Source organism: Orbicella franksi, chromosome 12 (genome assembly GCF_964199315.1).
Source record: "Orbicella franksi chromosome 12, jaOrbFran1.1, whole genome shotgun sequence".
Classification (NCBI taxonomy): Eukaryota; Metazoa; Cnidaria; class Anthozoa; order Scleractinia; family Merulinidae; genus Orbicella; species Orbicella franksi.
In genome coordinates, this window is record NC_138156.1 from 14711262 (window position 1) to 14737766 (window position 26505).

At 39.0% G+C, this 26505-nt stretch overlaps 1 protein-coding gene and 2 non-coding genes across 8 annotated transcripts in view; 2 read left to right on the top strand and 1 right to left on the bottom strand.

Annotated features, from left to right (window-relative positions):
* LOC145462394 (uncharacterized) overlaps window positions 1-26505 on the bottom strand; it is a 238699-nt gene that overhangs the window by 49421 nt on the left and 162773 nt on the right. For all 6 annotated transcript variants that reach the window (XM_081445910.1, XM_081445911.1, XM_081445909.1 and 3 more), the window contains 4 exons: window positions 18271-18334; window positions 11913-12053; window positions 7708-7733; window positions 3950-3997 (listed from right to left, as the gene is read on the bottom strand). In XM_081445910.1, coding sequence (XP_081302036.1) covers window positions 3950-3997; window positions 7708-7733; window positions 11913-12053; window positions 18271-18334 — 279 coding nt within the window. The remainder of the gene's footprint in view (window positions 1-3949; window positions 3998-7707; window positions 7734-11912; window positions 12054-18270; window positions 18335-26505) is intronic.
* On the top strand, window positions 15053-15125 carry Trnat-ggu (transfer RNA threonine (anticodon GGU)). The gene has a single exon. It is a non-coding gene; the product is annotated as a tRNA-Thr (tRNA).
* Trnat-agu (transfer RNA threonine (anticodon AGU)) lies at window positions 15305-15377 on the top strand. Its single transcript has one exon. It is a non-coding gene; the product is annotated as a tRNA-Thr (tRNA).

Here is a 26505-nt window from a genome sequence, read left to right on the forward strand (position 1 = left end):
GGGAGTCAACTGTATTTGACGTAGCCTGAATGTTTAAATAAGACATGAATACCTACATGCATGTATGCTTGAATATTTACAAAATAAAATTCACGTGACGGTTTCAAGCAAACAAGCGAACAATGAACACAGCATGTAATGCAGTGTTTATGCTGTGAAATCAGAGCACTAAATTAGTGCAGATAATCATTGATCATAATGTCCAATACTCTGTCACACGAGATTTGGTTGTTACAATTTGGTGCTTAAAGATAAACACAGATAGTTCTGCTCGCTGTAAATCAGAGGGTTTTGGTACCCTATTTCCATTTCAATCAAAACCAACAGTCAATTAGTGTTAAAGACTAAAGCGTTTCTTGTTTAGTTTTATTAAGTTTAGGAAAAAATATATTTCCTGCCCCTACGCTAACAGACTTATAATATTGGCCTGTATTTTACTTCACTTTTATCGAAGACATTGTTATGTTATACTACAATCTGTTGATTTTGCCTTCACTACACAACCAAACACACTCAAAGGTTAAGGTATGGGTGTGTTGGCCAGCCAGGCCCAAGATATGTTTTAATTGTGACAATAAGCTTACAACAAAGTGGATAAGAGATACATCAAGTAACGTCCTACATGCGCCAAAGCCGGACACATAAACCCCAAAAACCTGTTGTTAGGAAAAATAGGGACCATCTACCCCCGACCAAATGCCTTTAACCTTATGCGAAAGTGCTAGTGGCAAGGCTGACTGTAAAATGTCACAAGTTTTTCAACCGTCTCTTTTTACAAATGTACTACCCATAAACCTTTGCATACTATGCTCGCACCCAGTTTTCTGTTCCATGTTGGCAAAATATTAATTTATGTCAATACTGATTGCCACACATTAAATTTGTTTTGATAGTAGGCAATTATATATAATTTTATATTAATTTTAAGTTTATGTTTTTAATATATTTTTAACTAGAGAACGTTTTTATTCCAATATGTCTTATCCTGGTTACAGTTCTATTTTTACTTGTATCCGCCAAGAGGCTGGGCTGGAAGCCCTAAAACTAGCGCGAAGGATGGAGAAAACAACCTACAAACTTGAAGCCCACCATCGCCATTTACACTTCACACACAAAGCCATCGAAAACCACTGAATTCCTAAGTCCTTGAGGTTTAGGCCACCAGGCAATCATCCTATCTTCAAAAACATCATGGAACGTGCCAGCAAGCATTGTATGAGAGCAAGAATCTCTATTTGCCACAACCGAATTTGAACTCTGAAGGGAGCTTTCGAAGAAACCAAACATCAGTTACTAGATTTAGTCACCGAAGACACCTCATTCACACTGTTACAATTCCTAAAAACGAGGTCCCTTTCAGTCTGTAACAGCATTGAAGCGAGACATGAGAACAAGTTCAACAACCTAAGTATAGAAACTGTTGATGACCACCCTACCACAATCAACAAACAAAACTGGGCAATCAATTTATCTCAAAAACCGCTTTCTGCAGCAGAACGTTCTCTCCTTGAGAAGGGCCCTAAGTTTGCTCCAACCCCATGAACTATCCCCAAAGTTGAAGCTGCCATCGCCCGCCTTCCTGATGACTTGAAGGACGACATACGAACTACCACTGCCTCTCTGCTCCACAGAGCTCGACCTCCACCACATAGCAACATCACCAAAGCCGAATTGAAAGCCCTAAAGAACCTTAAAGATGACCATGAACGTGTGATAATGAAAGCTGACAAAGGCAACTGTTTTGTTGTTATGGACAAAACAGACTATGACACAAAAATGGAAGCCCTACTTGTTGACCGTGACACCTACCATCCAGTTGACAAGTCACCATTCTCTAAAATTGAAAAAGAATTGATCTTAAAAGACAAAATAAGATTGATGAATTGACTTATCGCAAACTCTGTTCTACAGACGGTTCCCCTCCCGCCATCCGTGGTTCTATTAAACACCACAAACCGAGCTTCCCTCTTCGGCTGATTGTTTCTTCCATTGGCTCCGCCCTTTACAATACATCCAAGTTCCTTTCGGAAATCCTATCGCCGATACAGTACCACAATGGATATACTGTTCTCAATTCCTCACAGTTCGCCAAAGAAGTGGCTAATATGGAAATCTCTGATGATGAAGTTATGGTCTCATTTGACGTTGTGTCGCTTTTCACAGCTATTCCAGTCAACAAAGCCTGTGAATACATTCGGAGCAAATTAAACAATGACAACACATTACGATCCAGAACAATTCTCAGCACAGATGACATCATTTCTCTACTGGATTTCACTCTTTCAAACAATTATTTTGTCTATAATAACTGCATATACAAACAGATCCACGGCTGTGCAATGGGCAGTCCAGTTAGCCCCATTGTTGCTAACCTCTGTATGGAAGTGATCGAGGATTTAGCTATCAGTACCTCACCAGTCCCACCAAGGGTTTGGAAACGATATGTTGACGACAGCTTTGTGATTATCAAGAAGGACGCCGTTTCTTCCTTTCACGATACTCTTAACACCTGTGATCCCAAAATTTCTTTCACAATCAAACTTGAAAACAACGGCCAAATTGCCTTCTTAGACACCTTGGTTTCCAGGAGAAATGGAGTTGCCTTTATTGATATATTTCGGAAGCCAACCCATACTGACCGTTATTTGGATTTCTCTTCCCATCATGCAAAAGAACACAAAATCAGCACGGCCTCGACCCTCCTGTTCCGGGCATCCAACCTTCCTAGCAGCTTTGAAGGAAAAACACGTGAAATCAATAATGTTAGGGCCACGTTAGAAACTAATGGTTACCCACCGGCTGTTATTTCTAACATTCTCAATAAGAAACCACCTCCATCCACAGTTCCTCCACCAGAAGAACTGGTTTCTATGTTCTTCAAATGGGCTGATCCATCTAATATGTACCAGGGTTTTGCATGTCTCCCTTAATTCAGCGGCCTAACCGAGCCCCTCACAAGATTACTCTGCAAAAATGATATCCGAGTTGTCAACAAACCACTTAAAACCCTTCAACAAGAATTCCCGTCACCAAAGTTCAGACAACCCTCAGATTTTCAATGTAATGTTGTTTACAAAATTCCATGTAAAGACTGCCCTTGGAATTACATAGGAGAAACCGGAAGATGCTTCCAAACCTGAAAAAAGGAACATCAACGAAACTTGAAGAACTATTCAAATGGCTCTAATGTTGCCAACCATGCGTGGCAAAACAATCACTCCATTGATTTCGACAATGCTTGTGTCATTGACAAAGGCAATTACCGCGTTCGAAAAACACTAGAATCTTGGCGCACAGCAAAAACCGTCGACGCAGAAAACTACTCAAAACCGTTGCCTAGGCAATACTCAATTTTATTGTAATCAGGCTTCATTTACATTTTTATCTTCTTGCTTTCTTCACGCTTATTTTTATTCTCAATTTTTCGCACCCCATTCGTATATATTTTCGCTTGCGCGCCACATTTTTCATTCGTTAAAGGCTATAGACTGATAGCCGAAAGCTTATGTTTTTAATATATTTTTAACCAGAAAACATTTTTATTCCAATATATATAATTTGTTTGTTTTCTGTTTTTGGACAAGTGGATTTCATGTTTGGATGCCCAAAATCTGGAAAAAAGTACCCGTCTGATAGACAAGTGAAATGAAAATGTTTTTTGCCCTGATTCACTCAATTTTACATCGATGAGCTGAATTCATTACAGTGACACTACCCAGTTTCTAACTGTATCGTGAACCTCATTAGCATTTTAAATACTCTCTCTCACAAGCATAAGTTTTGAACCTGTTAAAACAGGTATTTTTTAATTTCCTCTTCCCTGACTGTGGACTGCAGTTGTTCAAATGATTGAGTGGGGCAAGCAGAGGTTCCCTCTTGTCACTGTCTGAGCAGTAAGAGAAGGGAATCTCAGTATCACAGGGCATATGAACTTATTCATCACACTAACCACAATCTGCTTTTGTGAACCATGGGACAACAGAGACTCTTCATCACTCTAAATTGAACAGTAGCACAGTTAACATGAGTGATTCAATACTAAACGACATGCAGGGAGCTAGACTAGCAAAAAATACAGGTATTGGTATACAAGACACAACCTTTTGAAGTGAATCATTTTATAAGTGGCCTCCAAATAGCAAATGGCAGATGATCAAAACATAGCCACTGCTGAAGTGTCAACCCTCAACAACTAATGAAGGAGGGGGGGGGAAGGGGGTGATGAGTAAACTTTTTTATAGTCTAATACTGGAATTGAGTACAGAGGCAAAACTTGATGCTGATATGTAAGACAGCTTGAGGAGATGAGGCATTGTTGCACCTAAAATTATGGATATTAGGGAAATTTTGGAAGTAAAAAATTTACATCTAGAGTATAGCAACATATTCTACAGTGCAAGTTAATATATGAAAGACCATACATGTGACCCTCCAGGCCGGGAAAACAGGGATAAACGTGATAGCATGCTCACAACACGCTTCCACTTGGAAATAAAAGAATTTGACTTAAGCAAGCTTAAAGCGTGTTCAGGAGCACACTTCTTAGTAAACTCTTTTGTTTGGTTGGACACACTAAGAACAATAAGTGTGCACACACTAACAATGCAGTCAAACAAAGAAACGTGTTAAACTTCAAAAACAAAAGATAGCGTGCCACAACACGCTTTAGTGTGTGACATAGCACAACACGCTTAAAGTGTGATACTTTCAAATACTGTGCTGAAAGAGTTTTGGGCAAGGAGAACATTGACGAACATTGCGGTTGCTCATCAATCAACACAACTACTTACCATTTGTTTACTACACTCGCAATTGAAATGAAGTGTGTCGATCAAGTGTGTGTGAAAAATAGCAGTACTGTAATTTCCCGGATTTGATTGTAACTTGTCCTTGTATTTGTTGTTGCGTTGTCGTTTCGACAGAAGGTGAGATTCAGTTGTAGTGTTTATCTGTCTTGGGGAAGCACCATTCTTGCTGCTGCTTAAATTAAAGAAAGTTATAAACATTGAGTAGTAAATCCAACCTCTCATGAGAAAAACCATTCGCTTGCTCTTTGTTATCTGTTCAAGATAGGATGCAGTTTGTACGGTTGCTGCTATCTGTTCGTGACAAGAAATCAGCCGTTCAAACAATAAGGGGAATCCAATCAGATTCAGCTTTACGTGATGCTTTAAATTTGCATAATGTTCAAAACAAACAATTCCACATACGAAGGTCACAATTTTGTCACAGAACCTTTCTTTGTTGGAGTTATTGCTTGGCAGATGTCAAAATGTTTGTTGTTTCTTTCACATTTGCTACACAGAAATTGACGAACAAGACATCAAAACAAAACAACTTGCTTTTATGCACTTTGGGACTCCCGGACATCAATACACGCCGTTTTGCACTCTGCTTCATTTCCTTCTTGAACCCAGTATCTATGAATTCAGAACTAACCGAAAAAAGTTACCATTACAAAATGGATGAAAATAATTATAAACCAACAAAAAGTCATAGGCATCCGTGTCTGTAAAGTTATTTTGTTCACAAATGAAATTTGATACATTCCCAACTTGTTGCCTAGCACGTGACCAAAATGACTTGCCACTAGCAGTGGTAAAATTGTTCTTTGCGAACAAACTGAACAAAACTCTCTCCAAATATGACTACAACAGGGTTTAGTTTTTTTGTGGCTTACACTTTACATTGTAAAACTGAACTTTAGTCTCATCATTAAACTTCCCAACACATGTAACCAAAGCTCTATGCATACAGTAACACAACAATTTGTTGTTCTTCAGCACTGATGAGAATCAGAGACAGCAACTTCTTCCTCTGCTGTATTTGTTTCCAAAGGAAGGAAGGTGATCAGTTTGTTTAAAAATGTTCCACTTGTGTTTGAGGTTATTCAGAATAATAGTATCTTTTGTTCGTTGTCCAACACGGATGCCAAGTTTTTCTCCCATTCTTTGTCACTATTTATTAATTGTCGCTAATTTAGAAGCTTTCAGAGTAAAATTATAAAATTCCAACTTTTTGGAAAGCGAGATTACAAACTTTCTGCCATGTTCCTTTTAGCTCTAGCATGTTCTAGTGTGTTCTAGCGTGCTAACTCACACACTAAGCATGTTACGGTTAGCACGCTAATCAAAACAAAAGGTTTAGCATGTTAACATCTTCGAAACAAATCACTGTGTGTCCTTCATTGTGCTACGAATTAAATATGCACACATAGCATGTCTTGGGACACACTAAGTGTGCTGTGTTAGCGTGTTGTGAGCATGCTATCACCTTTATCCCTGTTTTCTCGTGGAGGGTCACATATTTGAACTGCGGAGAAAGATATGAAGATATGAAGATATGAAAATATGATTGATCATCACAGTTATACACACAACTTAAGTAGTTGTGAAATTAAAGCCTGAAAAAAAATCAGACCTGAACAGGATTTGAACCCATGATCTATGCAATACCGCTGCAGTGCTCTACCAACTGAGCTATCAAGCCAACTGGGAGCTGGTCATATTGTGAGTTCGTAATATACCCGTAGATGGTGAGGAATACAAGTTAATATATGAAAGACCATATATTTGAACTGTGGAGAAAGATATGAATATATGATTGATCATCGCAGTTGTACACACAACTTAAGCAGTTGTGGAATTAAAGCATGCAAACAAAAAAAATCAGGCCTGAACGGGATTCAAACCCATGACCTCTGCGATACCGGTGCAGTGCTCTTAAACAACTGAGCTCTCAAGCCAACTGGGAACTGGTCACATTGTGAGTTCACAGGTCTGATTTTTTTTTTGAAGGCTTTAATTTTACAAGTGCTTAAGTTGTGTGTATAACTGCAAAGATCAATCATATCTTCATATCTTTCTCTGCAGTTCAAATATATGGTCTTTCATATATATTAACTTCACCATCTACAGGTATATTACAAACTCACAACGTGACCAGCTCCCAGTTGGCTTGATAGCTCAGTTGGTAGAGCACTGCATTGGTATTACAGAGATCATGGGTTCGTATCCTGTCCAGGCCTGATTTTCTTTCAGGCTTTAATTTCACAACTGCTTAAGTTGTGTGTAAGTGTATAACTGTGATAATCAATCATATCTTCATATTCTACAGTAATCAGACAGTCTTGTTAAAGCAAAAACACCTGAAACTGACAGCACAAAGATATTGCATTTTGTGTTGAAACAAATAACATATCAATGGAGACAAAGAAATGTTTTATCTAGTCAGAGAAGTGATCGACCATCACCAGATACATGTGGATGTGTCCTCCCTTGAGAAAATATCCACTAATGGGTATCTGTTTGGAAATCTAAAAACTGTTTGCTTGCAATTTGAAATCTGTTTATCATCCACTTAAGATTGATAGGATGCTCTTCGAACAGTTGGAGTTAGATCCATTCAGAAAATTATTCTTGTGTTCAAAAAAAATCCACTGTTCAAATGGCTGAGGTTATCCATTCGAAAAAAGCAGCTGTTCAAGCAGTTGTTGAATTCCATTTCTTTCAGTGAATTGCTTGTTTAAGCGCAAATAAACTTAGTGTGTGGAATTCAACTACACATAGTTCTACAGGGGCAGCTACTCAGTATAACCAGAACACCTCAATTATGAATCATACAGATTTTGCATGCCAAGTAATACAATGGATACTACCACATTGGTGTGATAAGCACAAAATACTGGAACTGTGTTAGGCTACTGACCTCTGTATCTGCAGAATATTCCACATCTGTACAGATAAAAGAAAAAACATTCATTAAAAAAAGTGCAGTCAGGTGCAACATTGTTTATCAACCTTCTGCTGCCAGCAGAAAGTGAACAAATATTTATATTACATATGAAAATACTGAAACAAGCCACATGTCTTGCCACAAATAAAAAAAAATTACCATTCATCCTTCAAAAAATTTTATCTGCCAAAACATCATTGAAGAGGATATTGAAATTTGTGTCACTCACTGTTGGATTACTGTTAGCAATTCACACAAGATTTCTCCAGAGGGGTTTAGAATTAGCTTGTAACAACAAGTTTAATAACCTAATGCTAGAATATCTATCAACTTTGTAAGCCCAACCATAGTCAACAGAAGAGAGTGGCAGACATCAAAGGACCAAACAAAGACCTGAAGATTTATGTTGGAAAATCCATGACCGTGAGCAATCTTTTGTTTTTTTGCTTATACAGTGTTGCAAACTAAGTAACTCTCAAAATCCACTCGCCTGGTGTAATGATTCACAAATCACACGTTTTTCATTATCTGGTCCATTAATGAGACGCCTTCTTAGGATCATGGATCGATTTTTTTTTACATTAATGCTTTTTGTAGTTTTAACTAAACAAACAGCTGGCACTACCGAATTCACATATATCCGTAGAATTGAGACATTTCGAAGTAGTCAATTTGTCCACATGAGGAAGACTGACGTTTTTTCCTTGCATGAAAAATTATACTAAAAGACTTAAACCCAAAGATAACTACAACACAGGCACTTCACTTTTGAAGCAGTTTCTATTGCAAGATAAATCTTCATGAGACTTGTTTCTTAGCAAGGAAACAACCTTGTCCCTCTGGTGTGCCATCTGACCTAACTAATGCTGGCTCAACTTGAGAAAAAACAACGGTAAAAAAGCACTGGTAGGTTCTTGTTCAGAGGGTATTCTTGTCAAAAGGGAAAATAAAAAGGAGTGCTATCAATGTTTATGGCAGGTACATATTGTGTCCTTTGCATCACGGAAGGCATAGTTTAAGCACCATGTGCGCTGGGAGTGATATTGACGCAATCAACTGCACTACCAAGTACACAACTAAAATGAAAGTTAAATTTTCCTACTGTGACCAAATCAAGTTTAACAAACCAGGAACACCAGAATAGCAGCATATCACTAACCACTAACTGTTAACATCTTCCAGCTGACAAACTAGCTGTTATCTGTCAAAAATTATACTGAAATCCTACTGTAAACTTGTACCCTTGGAAGGCGTAATGCACATGCAAAACAAGTGCAAGATATGCAAATGTTTTACTGGGGAGGTGACAGGAAAAAAGTAACAGGCACCATAAAAGTTTTCAAAAAAGATCAATAACTTTAAAAAATGTGTGTTTACCCCTACATTTTTTGTTATGAAATGGAAGTGGCAAGCCTATACAATAAGTGACTAGTTTCTGGTGGTGAGCAAAAGGTATTTAGACTGTAGATAAACTAGAGGAGGCACAGTGGCCTCATGGTTAGTGTGCTTGTCTCCAGATTGAGCAGTCTGGATTCGAGCCCTGGCTGGGGACACTGTGTTATGTTCTTGGGCAAGACACTTAACTCCCACGCACTTGCAAAATGGGCAAGTAAGCGATGATTTGTACTCACCCGACACTTTTCACACTTCCATATGGCCAGCAGGCAAGTGGTTATTTCCAAGACTGCTTATACACTATTATGATTATGTAACCAAAATGCTTACATTGCTCAGTCACAAAAATTGTGCTTTGTGCTCAGTCAAGGCCAAAAAAACGAACAAAATCAAACAACAAAGAACTTTGTCAGTTTTTACAACCATTGCCTCTATTAACTATGGTCCAATAGAGTAACACATTTGATGAGTGTGTATTAAAGTGCAGTGAAAGCAACCTCTGGACAAGTGAATCAAAGTACAATACAAATTATCTTACATCTACAATCATGGACAGAAGTCATTGGAAAAATTTTGTACTCTTAGCACATTAGCAAACACGCCAGATGCAAATACAACTTCACCTGCCTAAGCTTGCCCACCATCGCACATGTTGAAAACTAGTACCAGCAATTTCTCCTCATTTTCAACATTGTATTAGGTGGGGAGGGGAACAGGAACTTCAGGTTTAAAACACAGATAATTAGTTACATTACATAAGTGTCCCAAAGACTTTAGTCCACAACTGTAGCTTGCGACATATTGCCTATAGAATCTGCAAGTTGTCTAATGATATAGACCCTTTTCATTTATTGGTTATCAATTGCAAATTCCTTTTTACATGTACACTGTAAGTATTGACTACTCTGTTTGAGTTGGTGAATCAAAAGAATTTTTACTCTAAAACAAGTTCCGTGAGACTGATTTAAGTGTATAGAAAACACTTTTAAATTGACCCCCTTTTATGAAAGGGTCTATATAAACATGGGCCCCAGAAGTGCTTGAGTAAATTATATCCAGGGTTAAGTCCTAATTAACAATAACATCCATATTCTTATCATTTTAAATTTTATCTGATGGATAAGTGTTGGCTACCCTTTCAATGGGGGTGGGCAAAACCTGGGCCCAGGCCCAAGGGCTACCCTATGGCCCCCCTCCCAAAAAGGAATAACTAGATTAATTATCAATAGCTAATTATTAATTACTAGCTATTAATTTTTGAAACAAAAATTAAAGGACAACATGACTTTGACTTGTAGGCCCGATAAATAGCCACTGTTCGAGAAAGGCACTCCTCCCCCTAAATCGAGTGAGTGGTGGAAAGCGACCTATTTAGAACTAATCAGGAGTTTTTGTGGGTTTGCATAAGCCCAATAAGCTATCAAAATCTTGTGGGTTTGAGGACATGATGTCATGTGACAGAGCTTTGGCAGCATGAGTAGTCTGAGAGGTAGACCGGGTACTAGTATTATGCGTAATTGTTTTTGAGTAAATGCGACTATTGCTTGATTTGTAGTGTATAGGTGTTGCTAGCTTTAGTGCTATTGCGTTGTCAGCAAATTAAAGACTATTTGCTGTGCAACAAAGGTGGTTGTATAATTCGATCCATTGACGGTCAGTGTAAAAAGCAGACTGCAGACTGCAGACCAGGGTTAAAATGCAGACTGATGGTAAAATAAAATAATAATAATGAAAAACGAGTCATAAGGATGAAATAAAGAGTGTTCGTACCCATAAACTGTCACGTGAGGACTCACAAAACACACAAACTAGGCACGATACCTAGAAGTTTAGCTTGCCCTGTTGTTGTGCTGTCGTGTTTTGCTTGCCTTGTGTTCTGAACAATCCCAAGGCCATTTGAAGCAACTAAGAGATGCAGTGGTTTGAATGTTATTAAGACTTTGTCAATGAAAACAGGATGAAGGGAATGCACTGCAAGAGTTGGTCGGTCCCAGACCTAATCGCGTAAACAAAATTCAAAATGGCCGACATGTAAACAAAGGTAAGATGCATAGAATAACGATTAGTTCGTGCCCTTGTGGGAAACATGGTTCAACAAAATGAGGAGCTCAAGAACTTGAGGTTGATAATATAATGTTTGACTAAGGCTAGGAAATGCCTTTTGTTTAAGTTTTCGGGATGTTGGAAAAAAAATCACAGGTACGTGTATGAACACTCCCAAGTCTTCATTTTATCCGGATTTTGATTGTCATGTTTTTTTTAATTATTACTATTCTATTTTACCCTCAGACTGTATTTTACCCCTGGTCTGCAGTCCGCAGTCTGCGTTTTACACTGACCGATTCATCGATAGCTTTGACAGTGGCTTTTAAGCAAAACTTGCCAAAAATCATGTGTGAGGGTTTCACTTGAGAAGTGTTTTTCTTCCTCAAAGAATTATTTCAAATTTCCGTATGGTCTCATTTTTTTAATATAATTACTTTACTTTTATTGCATGAACATTTTTATTTCCTTTAGAAGCAAAGTAACTGTTACTGATCATCATCACAGAGAAATGTAGTTACCAATGTGGCGAGTAAACTAGAAAAAAACTAATTAATAATTAATATAGCTATTCTTTTTTTGGAGGGTGGCCCATAGGGGCCCACAGGGTAGCCCATGGGCCTGGGCCCAGGTTTTGTCCACCTCCATAATAACCTATATGAGTTGCCTCACTCCAGCACCTAGGCAAGTACCAGTCTCCTTTTGTAAGTGTCTAACAATATGAGCATAAATTGTACTACCTTGCTCCATTGGCTTTGATCGTTCTGATCTTGGCGTGATTGGTGTGCTAAATATCTGGAGAGGTAATTGTTTCCTGGACTTTTTCTTGGAGAATTTTGTTTGCCTTTTCAAGTGTTCTGCCAATGGTGTTTCACCAATCCCTAAAACATATAGGATACCCAAGTAAGGACACTGTTACTCATGTACCTGTATCTATATCTTTTGTGGGGTATTCCATTGCGTTGTTATGGCAAGATAATTATGTCGTGTCCCTGTTATACATAAAGCGCAATGCTGATAACATGAACACCTTTAATTGTAATTATTTCTCTGTTATGACAAACTTTCAAGCATGCCCAAAGTTTTTACATTCTAGTGGCCCAATTCAGTCTCACAGGCACAATAACCTGGATATCTAGGTTATAGCTTTGTTGAATTTTCCCAAACAACCTCAGAAAGAGCAGATCTATCCTTTTCTCTTATTGTGTAAACTCCTGTTGGCAGCATGATTTCATCTAAAATGCTCTACATATGCTTAAATGAAAGTGAAACTGTGTCAAAGATGGTGACAGATAACAAAAGGGTTTGATTATATTACAAGTTCTTTTGGAATCTAGACTGTCATAAGCTGTGAATTTTCTGCAAAATGGGTGAAATTAATTGGAAATCATAAATCCTCTCTACCAAAACATAAAGAAAAATTTTTAATACTAAAAGGAAGCACACTAAATTTGAAGGCATAAAGATTTCAACCAGGTTTATCAGACTTGCAAAATATAGTCAGAAGAAGGCCTTAATGAATTGACCCTTATGACCTCATCAGTGAAGAAAACAATAGGATGAACCTGCACTTCACTGGCATTGATGTGAATTAGTAACTCCTGTAAGTGGCAGCTTTAGTGTTGTCTTCTCAGATGAAATTTTGGGTTTATATTGAGTTCTAGTTGAATTCTACTAGTATACAAATGCAGATGTGCAAACTCAGATTGCCTGAGCTACAGTACATTATCAGCCATTAAAGCATTCTCCTTCCCAGAGCCATCTGTCCATCTTTGCTGAGGTAACCAACACACAATGAAAAGGTGACACTTTAGAACCACAGTTTAGTCACATCAGTAACAAACTTCCTAACATGTGTTGTGCAATTGTAGCCCTGCTCACGGGACGATTTGTTGTTTGTCTGCACAAGTGAGAATTAAGGAAGTGCGAGTCTGGCTATTATATTTGCCCAGTTTGACCTACTTGAACATTGGCCATTTTCACTGATAAACAGGTTTGAAAATCAAAGTTGCTACAGCTTTGCGTTTGGGGTAATACTTGTGAGGTAGTCACTTTTTGGGTCAGAAACAGCCAATTTAACTGTAGGATCATTGAATCTATTTTTGATATGAGTTTGGTTAATTTATATAAGTATGTCTGACGATGTTGTTCATGCTGGTTCATGTCAGAAAAATTCGCTGCTTCTTGAGTTTTTGTTTAGAATGCTACCAAACAACCTTAAAGTTACCTTACCTTCTGAAATTGCAACGACTTTTTGCGAAAAATTTGCGAGTACAAAGGACAAATTTTGTCAGATTTCTTTTGCACAATACTGTATCCCTAGAATTGAGACACTGGAGTAGACAACTTGTTGGCACGTGGAAGACAGACATCATTATATTTTTTTCAAAACAATTGATACTTGAAGACCTTAAACTCAAAGATAACTACAATGGCGGCGTTTTAATTTTCAAAACAGTTTTTAAGAAGACAGGATTGATCAACGCTGTTGTGCACACAACTGAACCCATTGACTTCCATGCCGCCCGTAATCAGCCGTGACAAGCCTAGGCCTTTGTTCCACTCCTGGCGTCATCAGTTTTGACCAAAATTGGCATCATTTACACTCAACTTCTGCAGGAGGAAAAGATCTTTCCAATGATACCCAGATCAGAGTGATCGGCTCAATGGAACCTGAAATGGAGCCTGAAATGGAGCCTGAAATATGCACTAAAATGCTCAGAAATGTGAGTGAAAAACTCAGAGCAACATTTTCTGTGACTACACATGGCTACTCCAGGGAAAAAATTGCTAGTCTCCATGATGCTTTCTCTTTTTCTTTCTCCACTTTCCTCTGTTCCCAACATGACCATTGGAGAAAATTTCAACTTTATTACCATTAATAAAAAACCACGCCCTTCCTATTGAACTTTAAAACACACGTATATTGTTTGTGCTTTTGGTATAGAAATGCACTGGGGACATGACTGGGATGGAAAAAAGGAGGCCTAGGAGGCACTAGTCTTAAATGGGTACGTGTTGAGAATTTACGTACATATTCACTCTTGTTATTTTCTTTTTTAAAACTATATAGACTATACGGTCGAACCTCCACTAATGGTCACCTCTCCACAGCAGACTCCTCTCTACAACAGACACATTTTTTGTCCCAGTGGACAGTCCATACATTCGCAGTAAATTTTCTGATTTAAGCAATTGGAAAGAAGAAGCCTGAAAAAAAAAATCAGGGCTTCAACGGGATTGGAACCCGTGACCTCCACGATACCGGTGCGATGCTCTACCAACTGAGCTATGAAGCCACACATTGGGAGCTAGGCCACTTCTCACAGGAAGATATGAACTCAATTAAGTGGCCTCGCTCCCAATGTGTGGCTTCATAGCTCAGTTGGTAGAGCATCGCACCGGTATCGCAGAGGTCACAGGTTCGAATCCCGTTGAAGCCCTGAATTTTTTTTTCAGGCTTCTTCTTTCCAATTGCTTAAATTGGAAAATTTACTGCGATGATCATTCTTCACTTTCATCTACAACCGCAGTTCATATATGAATTATTTCATATAAACTTCACATCATTTCACTCCTCACGGGAAGATATGAACTCAATTAAGTGGCCTCACTCCCAATGTGTGGCTTCATAGCTCAGTTGGTAGAGCATCGCACTGGTATCGCAGAGGTCACAGGTTCGAATCCCGTTGAAGCCCTGATTTTTTTTTTCAGGCTTCTTCTTTCCAATTGCTTAAATTGGAAAATTTACTGCGATGATCATTCTTCACTTTCATCTACAACCGCAGTTCATATATGAATTATTACATATAAACTTCACATCATTTCACTCCTCACGGGAAGATATGAACTCAATTAAGTGGCCTCGCTCCCAATGTGTGGCTTCATAGCTCAGTTGGTAGAGCATCGCACTGGTATCGCGAAGGTCATGGGTTCGAATCCCGTTGAAGCCCTGATTTTTTTCAGGCTTCTTCTTTCCAATTGCTTAAATTGGAAAATTTACTGCGATGATCATTCTTCACTTTCATCTACAACCGCAGTTCATATATGAATTATTTCATATAAACTTCACATCATTTCACTCCTCACGGGAAGATATGAACTCAATTAAGTGGCCTCGCTCCCAATGTGTGGCTTCATAGCTCAGTTGGTAGAGCATCGCACCAGTATTGCGGAGGTCACAGGTTCGAATCCCGTTGAAGCCCTGATTTTTTTCAGGCTTCTTCTTTCCAATTGCTTAAATTGGAAAATTTACTGCGATGATCATTCTTCACTTTCATCTACAACCGCAGTTCATATATGAATTATTTCATATGAACTTCACATCAGTCCATACATTCGCTCTGACTTTTGCCTCTAAAATGTGCAAAATAAGGCTACAATACATAATGGTAACTATTTTATACCGCCTAATTACGGATGTAGAAGTTCACTTTGTCCATAATTGTGAATTCTCAAGGTAAAATAAATGACAATTTTAGCTCTTCTGACTGTCCGATTTTTCTGCTACCGAACTCCCGGCTAAGGAGGTATATATGGATGCTTACCATTCGACCAAAAATTTCCAGATTTTCTAGATCTGTAACATTTCCCAGGAAATCTCCGTACCATTCATGCCTGTTTCGAAAATTTCAGCATTTTTGGTCGAATGGAAAGCACCCATATTATAGTTTATATAGTTTAGCAGAAAGCAACAGGGGTGAATATGTATGTAAACGCACACCGCGTATCTAAAATCCGATGCCCTCTAGGCTTCTTTTGCTCTTTTTGTATCCCAGCACTATCAATGGTGCATTTCTATTCAAAAAGCACAAACGATAAACATGTATTTTAAAGGTAAAGAGGAAAGGTGTGTTGTACAACTTTTGTGAACGCGGGAATACTTTCCATTAATCTATGTAGACATGCTGAGATAGCAGGACCCACGGCTCTGTGATTCGTCAAGTTCTGCCCCTTTGCAGAATTAAACAACACCCCCTTCCCCCCTACATCTTCCAATTTTGTCCTAAAATGTTTCGTTAGGCTGTCAATGCGAACTACCTTACAGTTTGGATTCACTCGCGCCGTCTTCACTCACTTCGCAAGTGGCTGTTTGTCACGTGTTTGTCATGCAATCCACATTTGCCAATTTGTCTGAACTGGGACTACCAAACAAAAGTCAACTACTTACTCAACTAACACCATGACAGTTATTCAGACTGGCTAACAGAACGGCGAAGTCGTGGAATTTTTAAAGGGAGCAAAGTCTGGAAACTTTGTAAGGAAGAAATCTGGAAAGTGTAGTGCGATTGGCAAAGAAACATTTGTGGTTTTCTGTCTTGCTGCTTTATACGTTTTGCAAGTGGCAGACAACTGTTGGAACATTCGAAGCAAAATGACGTCACAGTATGTGTTTTATTCAGAGGTATGTGCCATATTAGGTGACAGGAAATGAAAGATTCATCTATAAATTTGGTGGTAAAAAACAGGGGCAATTGTACCCATTAGAATTGCAAGCACATGGGTAAGAAATACAACGGTCGAATTATCTTGCCGTAATATTTATGCCACAACTCTGTGACAGTTGATCATGAGGTTTTGCCAACTGCTTGCGCTTTGCTATCATTACCTGGTCTCAGACCAGGATTTCAAGAAATGCTGCAATGAGACGGTTATTTTTCAAGTAGAGTGTGCCTGTTTACATGAAATGGTTGTGCTCGCATATTTATGCCAAACACCATGGATGCAACTGTAATTGATTGATTGATTACTCAAGTTTCATGTTTCAAAATGTTTTTTTTTGGCTGTGGGTCTTCCACATAGAACTACCAATATTGAACGAATAATGTGTGCTACAGTTATAACCTTCCAAAAGAAACATACAGTAGGCGGAAGTGAAATCAGTTTTGGGCAATATACATGTGCCGGTGATCAAAATAAATTTGCATAACATTACAATGTACCGAAAGCAGCATCTTTTTTCATTTAACTGCAAATGTTTGCCAAAGTTAATAATGTGGTCAATCTAAAAAAAAAAACAGATTGCAAGCATCTTTATTGTCGAAAAAGGCTTCCACTGGCTTATTTTTGTCCTTGATGAAGGTAGCTTTCCGAGTTCCATGTTGGTTTCGCGAATGACAAATTTCTCAAAACGTACCACACATTTATTGCTCTCGACAGGGTACTTTTTTTGGGCCGCAGAAGAGACTTACACATAACATAATATGGAGTATGGGCTCTCAGAAAATTTTAGTTTTGACTTCAAATTCAATGTACCAATGGGCTTTTGATGGTATTGAAATTAGCCAATTTTAGCCCTTTGGCTCACGAGCTTTGATGAAGGTACTTGTATCGGTCTAAAATATTATAACACTTGGAGCTTTTGCTATCAAATTAATGCTCTAGAAACAGCAAGACATGCACTATGAGCTACCCAAAGTATATTGATATCATTGCGTTGTTCTGTACGAGTGAAAAGAAAATGCTTGATTTTTGGCATTTTCGGCAGCGGCAGGCAACTAAAATGGCGATTTTTGGACTTTCCTCGATTTTGAAAAAACTAAAGCACTTCAGGACCTTTGAATGGTATTTTCGAAAACAACTCACTACAGAGGTTATTTGGGCAAAATATGAAATCTGAAATTTTGCGACTGTCATCTCATTCTCGGTATTTACAGGAATCGGCTCTTAAGCAGCTGTGAAATTAAAGCCTGAAAAAAAAAAAATAAGGCCTGATCTGGATTCGAACCCATGAACTCTGTGATACCGGTGCAGTGCTCTACCAACTGAGCTATCAAGCTGGTACACTGCATATTGGTGAGATATTGTTGCCAATATGGAAAATAAAAAGGAGCGTTATCAATATTTAGGCTTAAAACAATTTCCCAAAAATGAAAATTGTACCAGCCAAATGGGCTGGTGATTGATGATTTGTACTTGCCTGACACTTTTCACACTCGCATTGGCAAGTGCTTATTTCCAACACTGACATTAATCAGACTTCAGTATTGTAGATTGCCACTATATGGAACAGCCAACAATGCTAGTTTTATTTTGTATCAACTACAACCAAAAAAAAGCAATAAAGAAAAAGAGAGTCATCAAGAATTTATTCCTCACCTGAGTCATTTCGCAAAGCTGAATACTTCACATGTGATTCTCCTTCTCCAGTGTTAGGTCTATGCTGCAAATATGTTTCAGAATTGAAATAAGGAAAAAATTGAAAATTTACCATTAATTGAAGTATATGCCTCCCCACCCATACATACATATCTCATGAAACGAAACAGAGTGGCCTGGTTTTTGAGCTTCATTCTCCACTACCATTTCTTAGACTTACATCTTAAAATTGCTTTGGCTCGGTAAAGGTACCTGGACTTTGAAGAAAGGGGGACCAGATCATCACTCGTTTTGGAAGATTGAAGTCGTGGCCATGCAGTCTGAATGAAGTGAGTCAAATATACCCTGAGAATTAATATTATTCCATAAATGAAGACAATTTCTGACCACCAGTGAGTGTATTAAATTTGCACTGTGAATTTCATTCCTAGCTTCAGACCCTTATTGAGCAGCTAGCAGCATTGGATGCTGAACAGTATGGAACAAGTGGATCCAGATCAGTGACTAATTATTGCACAACTCATCAGTGTGACCCTCAATTGCTTTTCATTAATTGGCTCTCCTCTCACAACAAACAAATCACATTCGGCATTTTTATCAACCTCCTGGCAGCTATACCAAACGTCTAGAAGACCTACAGGCTTTTATTCAGGATCTCGTTGGAACAACTGAACTTATACTAGTTAGACATTTTAATTTATCAAATAATGACTGGTCATGTAACAGAGCCTTGTAACAGACAATTTAACCCTACATATTCACATTATTCTCTGGATGATGTTTATGATCTTTAAAGCTTCTATGAAGATAACAGCTGTAGAGTCATCCACAACACTGATTTGTCTGCACCCTTCACCATCAACACAGGAGTGAGACAAGGATGTATCTTGTTCCCACTTATCTGCTCACTAATTATCGATTGGGTGCTGAAAACAACAATTGAACAGCCAAGAGGCATTCAGTGGACCCTCATGCAGACGCTAGAGGATCTAGACTTCACTGATGATATTAGTCTACTCTCACACATGGTGGGGCATATGCAGGCTAAAACCGAGCGACTGTGCAATATTGCTAGGACAGCAGGTCTAGAGATCAATGTCACAAAGACCAAGAGCATGCAAATAAATGTAAGCCGGGAAGCCCCCCTCACTGTTGATGGTCAGGCCATTGAGGAAGTTGATCGCTTGCCCTACTTGGGCAGTATTGTGAGCAAGACAGGAGGAAGAGATGAGGACGTTAAGGCTAGGATCAACAAAGCGCGTCAAGCCTTTGCCACTCTGAGACCAGTATGGAGGAGTAAAACCTCAGCTGCCACACAAAACTGAGACTGTTCAACAGCAATGTCAAATCAGTTCTTTTGTATGGAGCGCAAACCTGGAGGTGCACCAAGAAATTAGACCACAAACTGCAGGTCTTCATCAACACCTGTCTCTGTCAGATTCTACGCATTTGATGGCCAGAGCTCGTCTCTAACCAAGACCTCTGGCAAAGAACCAGGTAGGAGCCCACCACTGACACCATCCAGAGTAGAAAGTGGGGATGGATTGGACATACCATATGCCGAGAGTAGACAAGCATCACCTGCCAAGCCTTGCACTGGAACCCACAGGGGAAATGGAGAAGAGGAGGACCAAGTTTCGCATGGAAAAGAACACTGCAAGCTGAATTGAAGACCATCAGCATGACCTGGGAGGAGGCAAAGAGGGCAGCTAAAGACAGAGAAAGATGGAAGCTAGTAGTCAGGGCCCTATGTTCCAGAGGGAATGACGAAGAATAAGAAGAAGAATTCACATTATTCTGGACTTCTTCTTTATGGAATATATTACTAGTCCAGGAACCAACAAGGAATCACAATATCCTGGATTTAGTCATTACAACTCCACCAGATATTACAGATATTCTAGTTGTTTGAGATTATTTTTTCTCATCATAGCTCCCCTAGTTTCAAGATTCTCAACTTAACCTACATTCAGCATAAATGGCATGAGCTTTTTTAATTGAACAGTAAGACAGACTGGATAAATCTGAAGTCTTTCTTATCTTATATCCCTTGACACTATGCTTTTTTGAATGATGACATTGACTACAACTGAACCTGCTGGAAGGACCATTTGTTTACAGCTATGGATGAATACATTCCCTTGTGCAGGAGTCCCAACAGGCTATACAAAAAGAAAAAAAACATACTATACAACAAAGCATGGAATAGCACCAGTCCTGCCCTTTGCGAGAAGTAGAGAGAGAGAGGAGCAAATGCTAACCCTGCGTGTTGCAAACAGGCTTGACATTAGGTAGGTGGTTGTGACTATGGCCAGTCCAGTCCGTGCGTGGTTATGTTTCGTGCCATTTTCTGTCACATGACCAGTGTGTTTTTACTAGCATAGTCGTAAGATTTTGACTCAAGTTTTAATGGATTTATCCTCGTTTAGCATGCCTTTTTTGTCCCTTTCGCAGGTCCTAAGGCTGGACAAATTTTACAGCTTCCGTTTGAGGTCAGTTAAGTCTACCAGCGATAACTACAGTGGTTTGTTTAATCTATGTAGTTACAGTGGTACTTGTGATTAGGTACGTGGGCTACCTGTCCCTCTCCCTTAGTAAAAGTCAAAATTAACCTCGATGAAACTCAGATGCATATGTTCAAAGGAAGGACACCTAAGTAGAGTTTAATAAGTAAACATCAAATCTCAATTTCCTTACTTCTAAAATTTGCAACTTGGATCAAGGAGCCAAAATGTTCACAACTTGGGACCCTAAATGGGTTATTTAACACACCCTACCATGAGGGAATCAATGAGGAAGTCATGGCAACCATATTGGTTAAACAAATATTTTTCATATTGGTAAGTAATCATTGCTTTATTACTATGCTTTTCTTTTGGAGCTGTTCAATATAAAATGTACACAGAGTCCTCGCAGATGGCTACTCCTCTAACTGGCTTCCTATGACTCCCACTGTACTGCAAGGGTCAATCCTTGGTCCGATCATGTTCCTTGTGTATGTTAACGCTGCTCCTAACTATGTTTGCTCTAACTCAACCATTGCACTCTTTGCAGATGACTAACTCTATCAAGCTATTGACCACCCTGGTGCCAGCAAGCTTCTTCAACAAGACTTGGACTGTCTCTACAAGTGGAGTCAAAATTGGCTAATGTAATTTGTACTGCAGATTTCCAAGAACAAAACTCCTTCTACTACCATCAGGTACTACACCAGCAACATCAGGAACTGAATGTGTATCATCCATCACTGGCCTTGGAGTTATGGTTTCCAATGACATGATGATACAAATGGTTGACAGACCAAACACGACTTCTATTGGTCAAGATAGGAAGACTCTGACCTTCAAAGCTTTGCTCTAATGAGTATGTAGCTTAATTAATTATTCCTGTGAAGAACTGTACATTCATTAAAGTTCAGATGGCAACCGGTAAATGTTGACTTTCATAACAACAACACTCCTACTTTTGACGTTGCTTATTTGACAGTTTTAATTCCTAGTTCGGTGGCAAGCTTCTTGAAGCAATGCTTGGGGAAAGGCCTTGTGAGAATATCTGCAATCAACAGATCAGTGGCAACATATTTCAAAACGACCACTCTGTTCTGCAGTCCTTCGCAAACAAAGTGATAGCTTACATCAATGTGCTTAATCCTAGCATGACCCACAGGATTCTTTGCCATTGCAATAGCTCTTGGTTGTCTTCATGAATTATGATGGTTCCTCCAGAGGTTCTCCTATATCTGCAAGTAACCTTCGAAGCCAGATTGCTTCTTGGGTGGCCACTCACATTGCAATACTCGATTTACAGTACACTATTTACATTCCTTGCAATACTGGTAGCTTACAATTTCATACCTTAATTTCATTGCCTACTCTACAGGTTACTTTCTTTAATAAATGTACAATTTTCTACTCATAATTAAATACTTACATTGCTTACTTTTTCCCCTTATTAATTAACTTACTTATTTATTTATTATGTTCTGTTGCACAGCAAACAAGCAAATAAACAAAAAAATAACAAAATTAGCATGTATAATAAACTGGGGCTATAACTCCTACATGTACTTTACACTCCTATTTACATCGCTACTAGCTATACAAAAATTGGTCAAGAGTTAACTTACATTTAAGATTTGCTATAAATTCATCTGCCATGCAAAAATATTCACAAAAAATAGGTCCGCAATGCGTACATGGGTCTTATGCTTAGTTTTATTCCTTTCGGTTGGAATGCTGTTTTCAAATGTCACAACCTGGGAGTTGAATTGCTACAAGTGAGAAGGTAGACGTAACAAGTCGTTACAATTTTTAAGTGGGAAATGTATGCCAGAATACTGTTTACTTACTTACTTTATCCTTTAATAATAATTATCTATTTAGCTCTTAGTCCTAATGGGACATAACACAACAACAATCTCTCAATTTAGCCCTGTTTTGTACAGCATGTTATGCCTTGTCCCATGTGAGTTTTAACTCTCTGAACTCTGCACTGTTTACACATGTCAAGTGAAGATGTACATGTAGCGTCAAAAGGTTTTGCTGCTGTAATGACTAAGCCTATTTAAAAACATGACAACATCAACAACTGAGTACCGCAAGGTTGTCTTTTTTTTTGAGTACGGGTTTCCATCCAAAATGTAGGCAGATAAGGTTTGTGTGAAAAACATGCCGGGAAGCAGCTGGACAAATTAAGACGCGCACTGTACATCGTTCAGGGAGAGTATGGGAGGGGGTCGCCCCCTCCCACTGGGAAGATTTTGAAAAGTAATTCCCTGAGATGCAATGTGGTGATTCTTTTAGCAAACATTGTGTACATTTGTTGATGATTTTCTCCAATCCAGTGTTCATATAAACGTTATGGCAAAAAGGTTAGGGAAGATTGACTCACTCAAGCTAATCGCTCCAAAAACAAACAAGTAGAAGATTTCAATAATAAGTAGAAATTTTTCATTTAAGTTTCGCCTGCCTTACTAGTGTTTGTTTTTTTCTTGATACAATGTAAATTACACTTGCACCGTTACTTTGCACATTGCATCCCTAAATTGGCTGCCTGTTAATGACAGACTTTACTTGACCAATGCCGTAATGATCTTTAAAAGTGCTAATAAACTCTTCCCTGAGTACTTAATTGAGAAATTTACTCGGCGCTCACAAATTCACACTAGAAATACTAAACAACCTGGTCAACCGAACATTTCAAGGTGCCGTTGAACCACCGGACAGCGGTCCTTGACCTACCATGGGGCTAGGCTCTGGAATAATATAAGATCTTCAGACTCTGATCATCGTTTTTGGAAAAGAATTGTCTACCTACTTTTTTCTGATAAATCTATGAATTTGTAAAAAGTAAATCTAACCCATTGTATGTCACTAAGTTTTTAATGCACATTTATTACCTTAGCTATTTGATTATTTTGTTAGTTACAGTTGACTCCCGATAACTCGAACCTTCAGGGGAAATAGAATGTTTGAGTTATCGAGGCTAAAATTATATAGAAAATGGTCTGAGGGGAAATGAAAATTACTTTGAGTTAGCAGGGGATTCAAGTTAGCAATGTGAGTGGCGAATTGCGCCAATTGCATCACATCGCTTTTCAGCAGTCTGTTTTTCAACACAAACATGGACGATTCTGACGATGAATGCCAGGTAATTCATTGCGTCTCCATTTTTGATCCCTGATTTCTTCAACATCTGAGGTGTTTGTCTGAGCATCATACAGTTGCTTGTTAAGTCAGTATTCATAGTTTTGACCCTATTCCATCTTCATGTTGCTATTTATCATTCCCTGTTTTTGCACTGCTCCGCTAGGAACTCCTGGCACTATGACCCACTAAGTGCAGACTCGGCCTCTCTGGAAGCCTGAGTAACAAGCAAGTTATTATTAATAAACTAGTTTTAATCAAAGATTTATAGAGCAGCGCGTTCACGTGCAGTTTTCGCATGTCTGGTTTACTTTGGTGGTGTTTGAATGGCTCGATAGAAAACTAAGTTTGATTGAATGTCAGATAATGATCTGCACGTGAAGTTGAACTAGCGATGAATAGATTATAGCCTGTGATAAAAGTATTTTTAATTAATTAAGTATTAACTTGTACTGGACAGACATTTTCCAGGAGATGCATTTGAACTGTTGGCAACACTTAGAATTCAATTTCAGATCGCCAAACACTTGTAACAAATATTTCTAGAGACAATAAAGTTTTGACCAGTGACCCCGCAAGACAGCGCGCGCATTGCCAAATGTTTTTAAATTTTGTGTATGTGTTTGTTTACACTGTCATCAGAGGTCGAGCAGTCCAAATTAGTTTAGACAAGAAACTCGATGCCAAAGAGTTTCTATTTCTATCTCATGGAGAAACTATTTCTTCATGAGAAATCGTGTATATGCATATCTTTGCATTGACGTAATGAATTTAATAAAGAAATCACACTTGTGTACCCATACTTTTAGGTCTGATTAAGGAGTTCGAATGCTACCACCTTAGTTTTCTGTGAAGAACAAAATCTGGGAATAAAGGACAGTCATGTGATTAAACTGACGGTGGATGACTGGAAAGAATGGATTACTCTTCTTAGTTGCTAGCCTTCACTTATTGTATCACTTTCATTTTTCTTTCTTTTTCTCTTTCTTTATGCTTTTGTTTTGTTTTTATTTTCTCAGCTGATACCAGTTTATTTTTGTTTGGTTTAATTCTTTAAAATTTTATTTTACATATTTTTCGCGTAATTATGATAATTATTCGATGTTCTGGGATGTTCCGGAATGTTCCATGTTCCTGGTTTTATCGACGGCCGCACTTAACTGGGGGGAAGTAGTATATAGGGAGGTTGACAAATACCGTTTCGCAGAGGGAGAAGCATTTCCCTGTTTTGAACCCCCCAGGTGTAATACCAAAGCTTGCAAGCTCGCTTCGGTTAAACATAGGGGGTTCAAAACGGGGAAATGGTGCATCCCTCTGCGAAACAGTATTTGTCAACCTCCCTATATACAACTACGGGGAAGGGAGGGAAGGGGAGGGATTCCAATTAGATAGAAACGACCCCGCTGTTATACCGCCCAAACAGCGGCAATGGTTCGAGGAACAAACAAGTGTGCGTGGTTGATGCGTAGCCGGAAAGAAAACTGTGCAAAGAGCTGTGTCGGCCCTTATTGCAGGCAGCACAACTATCAACTCAAGAAAAGCATGAAAATTCCTGCCCCGTGCAGCAGCTGCGGAGTTGGGGTTTTGTGTGATTACTGTCTTTGCATTCCATGTGGCGGGAACGCGCTAAAACAGCGGCTTATCCGCAAGTGCAAAAAAGCAAAGAAAACTTTTGAGCTTGTTTTGCTCGAGCTGGTGTCAACCCAATTAGAGATATGAAACCTTCCGTTATACCACAAGTCACTATGTCCTCCGTTGACCAAAGGTTTGAAGAAATTCTGAAAGAAGAGTTTGCAAAATTTGATCCAGCAACATTGCAGTATTTAGAGCAATTACTTGCAGAAAACAAGCCGGCTGTTAGAGAGATTGTTCAGAATGTGCTGAATGAACCTATTTCCCAAGAAACTGAGAAGCATTTGCAAAAACCTCACCAACCAAGACCCCCTCCCCGGCAAAGAAAGGTGAGAAAAACACAAGAGCTTCTGAGGGAGTATGACCCTTTTCCAGCACAGAACATCGGAACAGTGACAGACTACCAGAATGAGATTCTGGACCTGTTCGATGATGCAACACATGAGGGGGAAGAGAGTAAAGGACGGCGCTACATTCGATGGCGCTTCATCAGAGGTCTGGAAAAAGACCTAACAACAAACTTTATGGAAAAAATTTGAGAAAATGTTGACAAATCGTTTTACCTGAGGCATGTTTTCTCGTACCAGTTGCGCAACATTAAAGATGGAACGGTGATTCTGTACTAAAAAAACCACGCCTCACCTTGGATAAACAGACTAGCAGAGGCAGAAGAATGGCTGAGTGAAGAAGAGACGAAACGACTGGACCATGACAAAATCGAAAGACCATCAACAAAGTGGGAGTTTGTAAGCTTTTTTAATGTCGACCTGAAGGTTGTGGTTGACAGTCAACCATTGTTGGGCGCAGGCTCTTTGCCGGACTGGCTGCCCAACCTTGCCCATGGCGGGGCAATGGCGGCTTTGGATACATATAAAGACAACTTGTGTCTTTGGCATTGTATCGCTGTACACCGAGGAGCGCGTGCTGATCGAAGAACAAAAGCAGCCCGCGGTCTGGC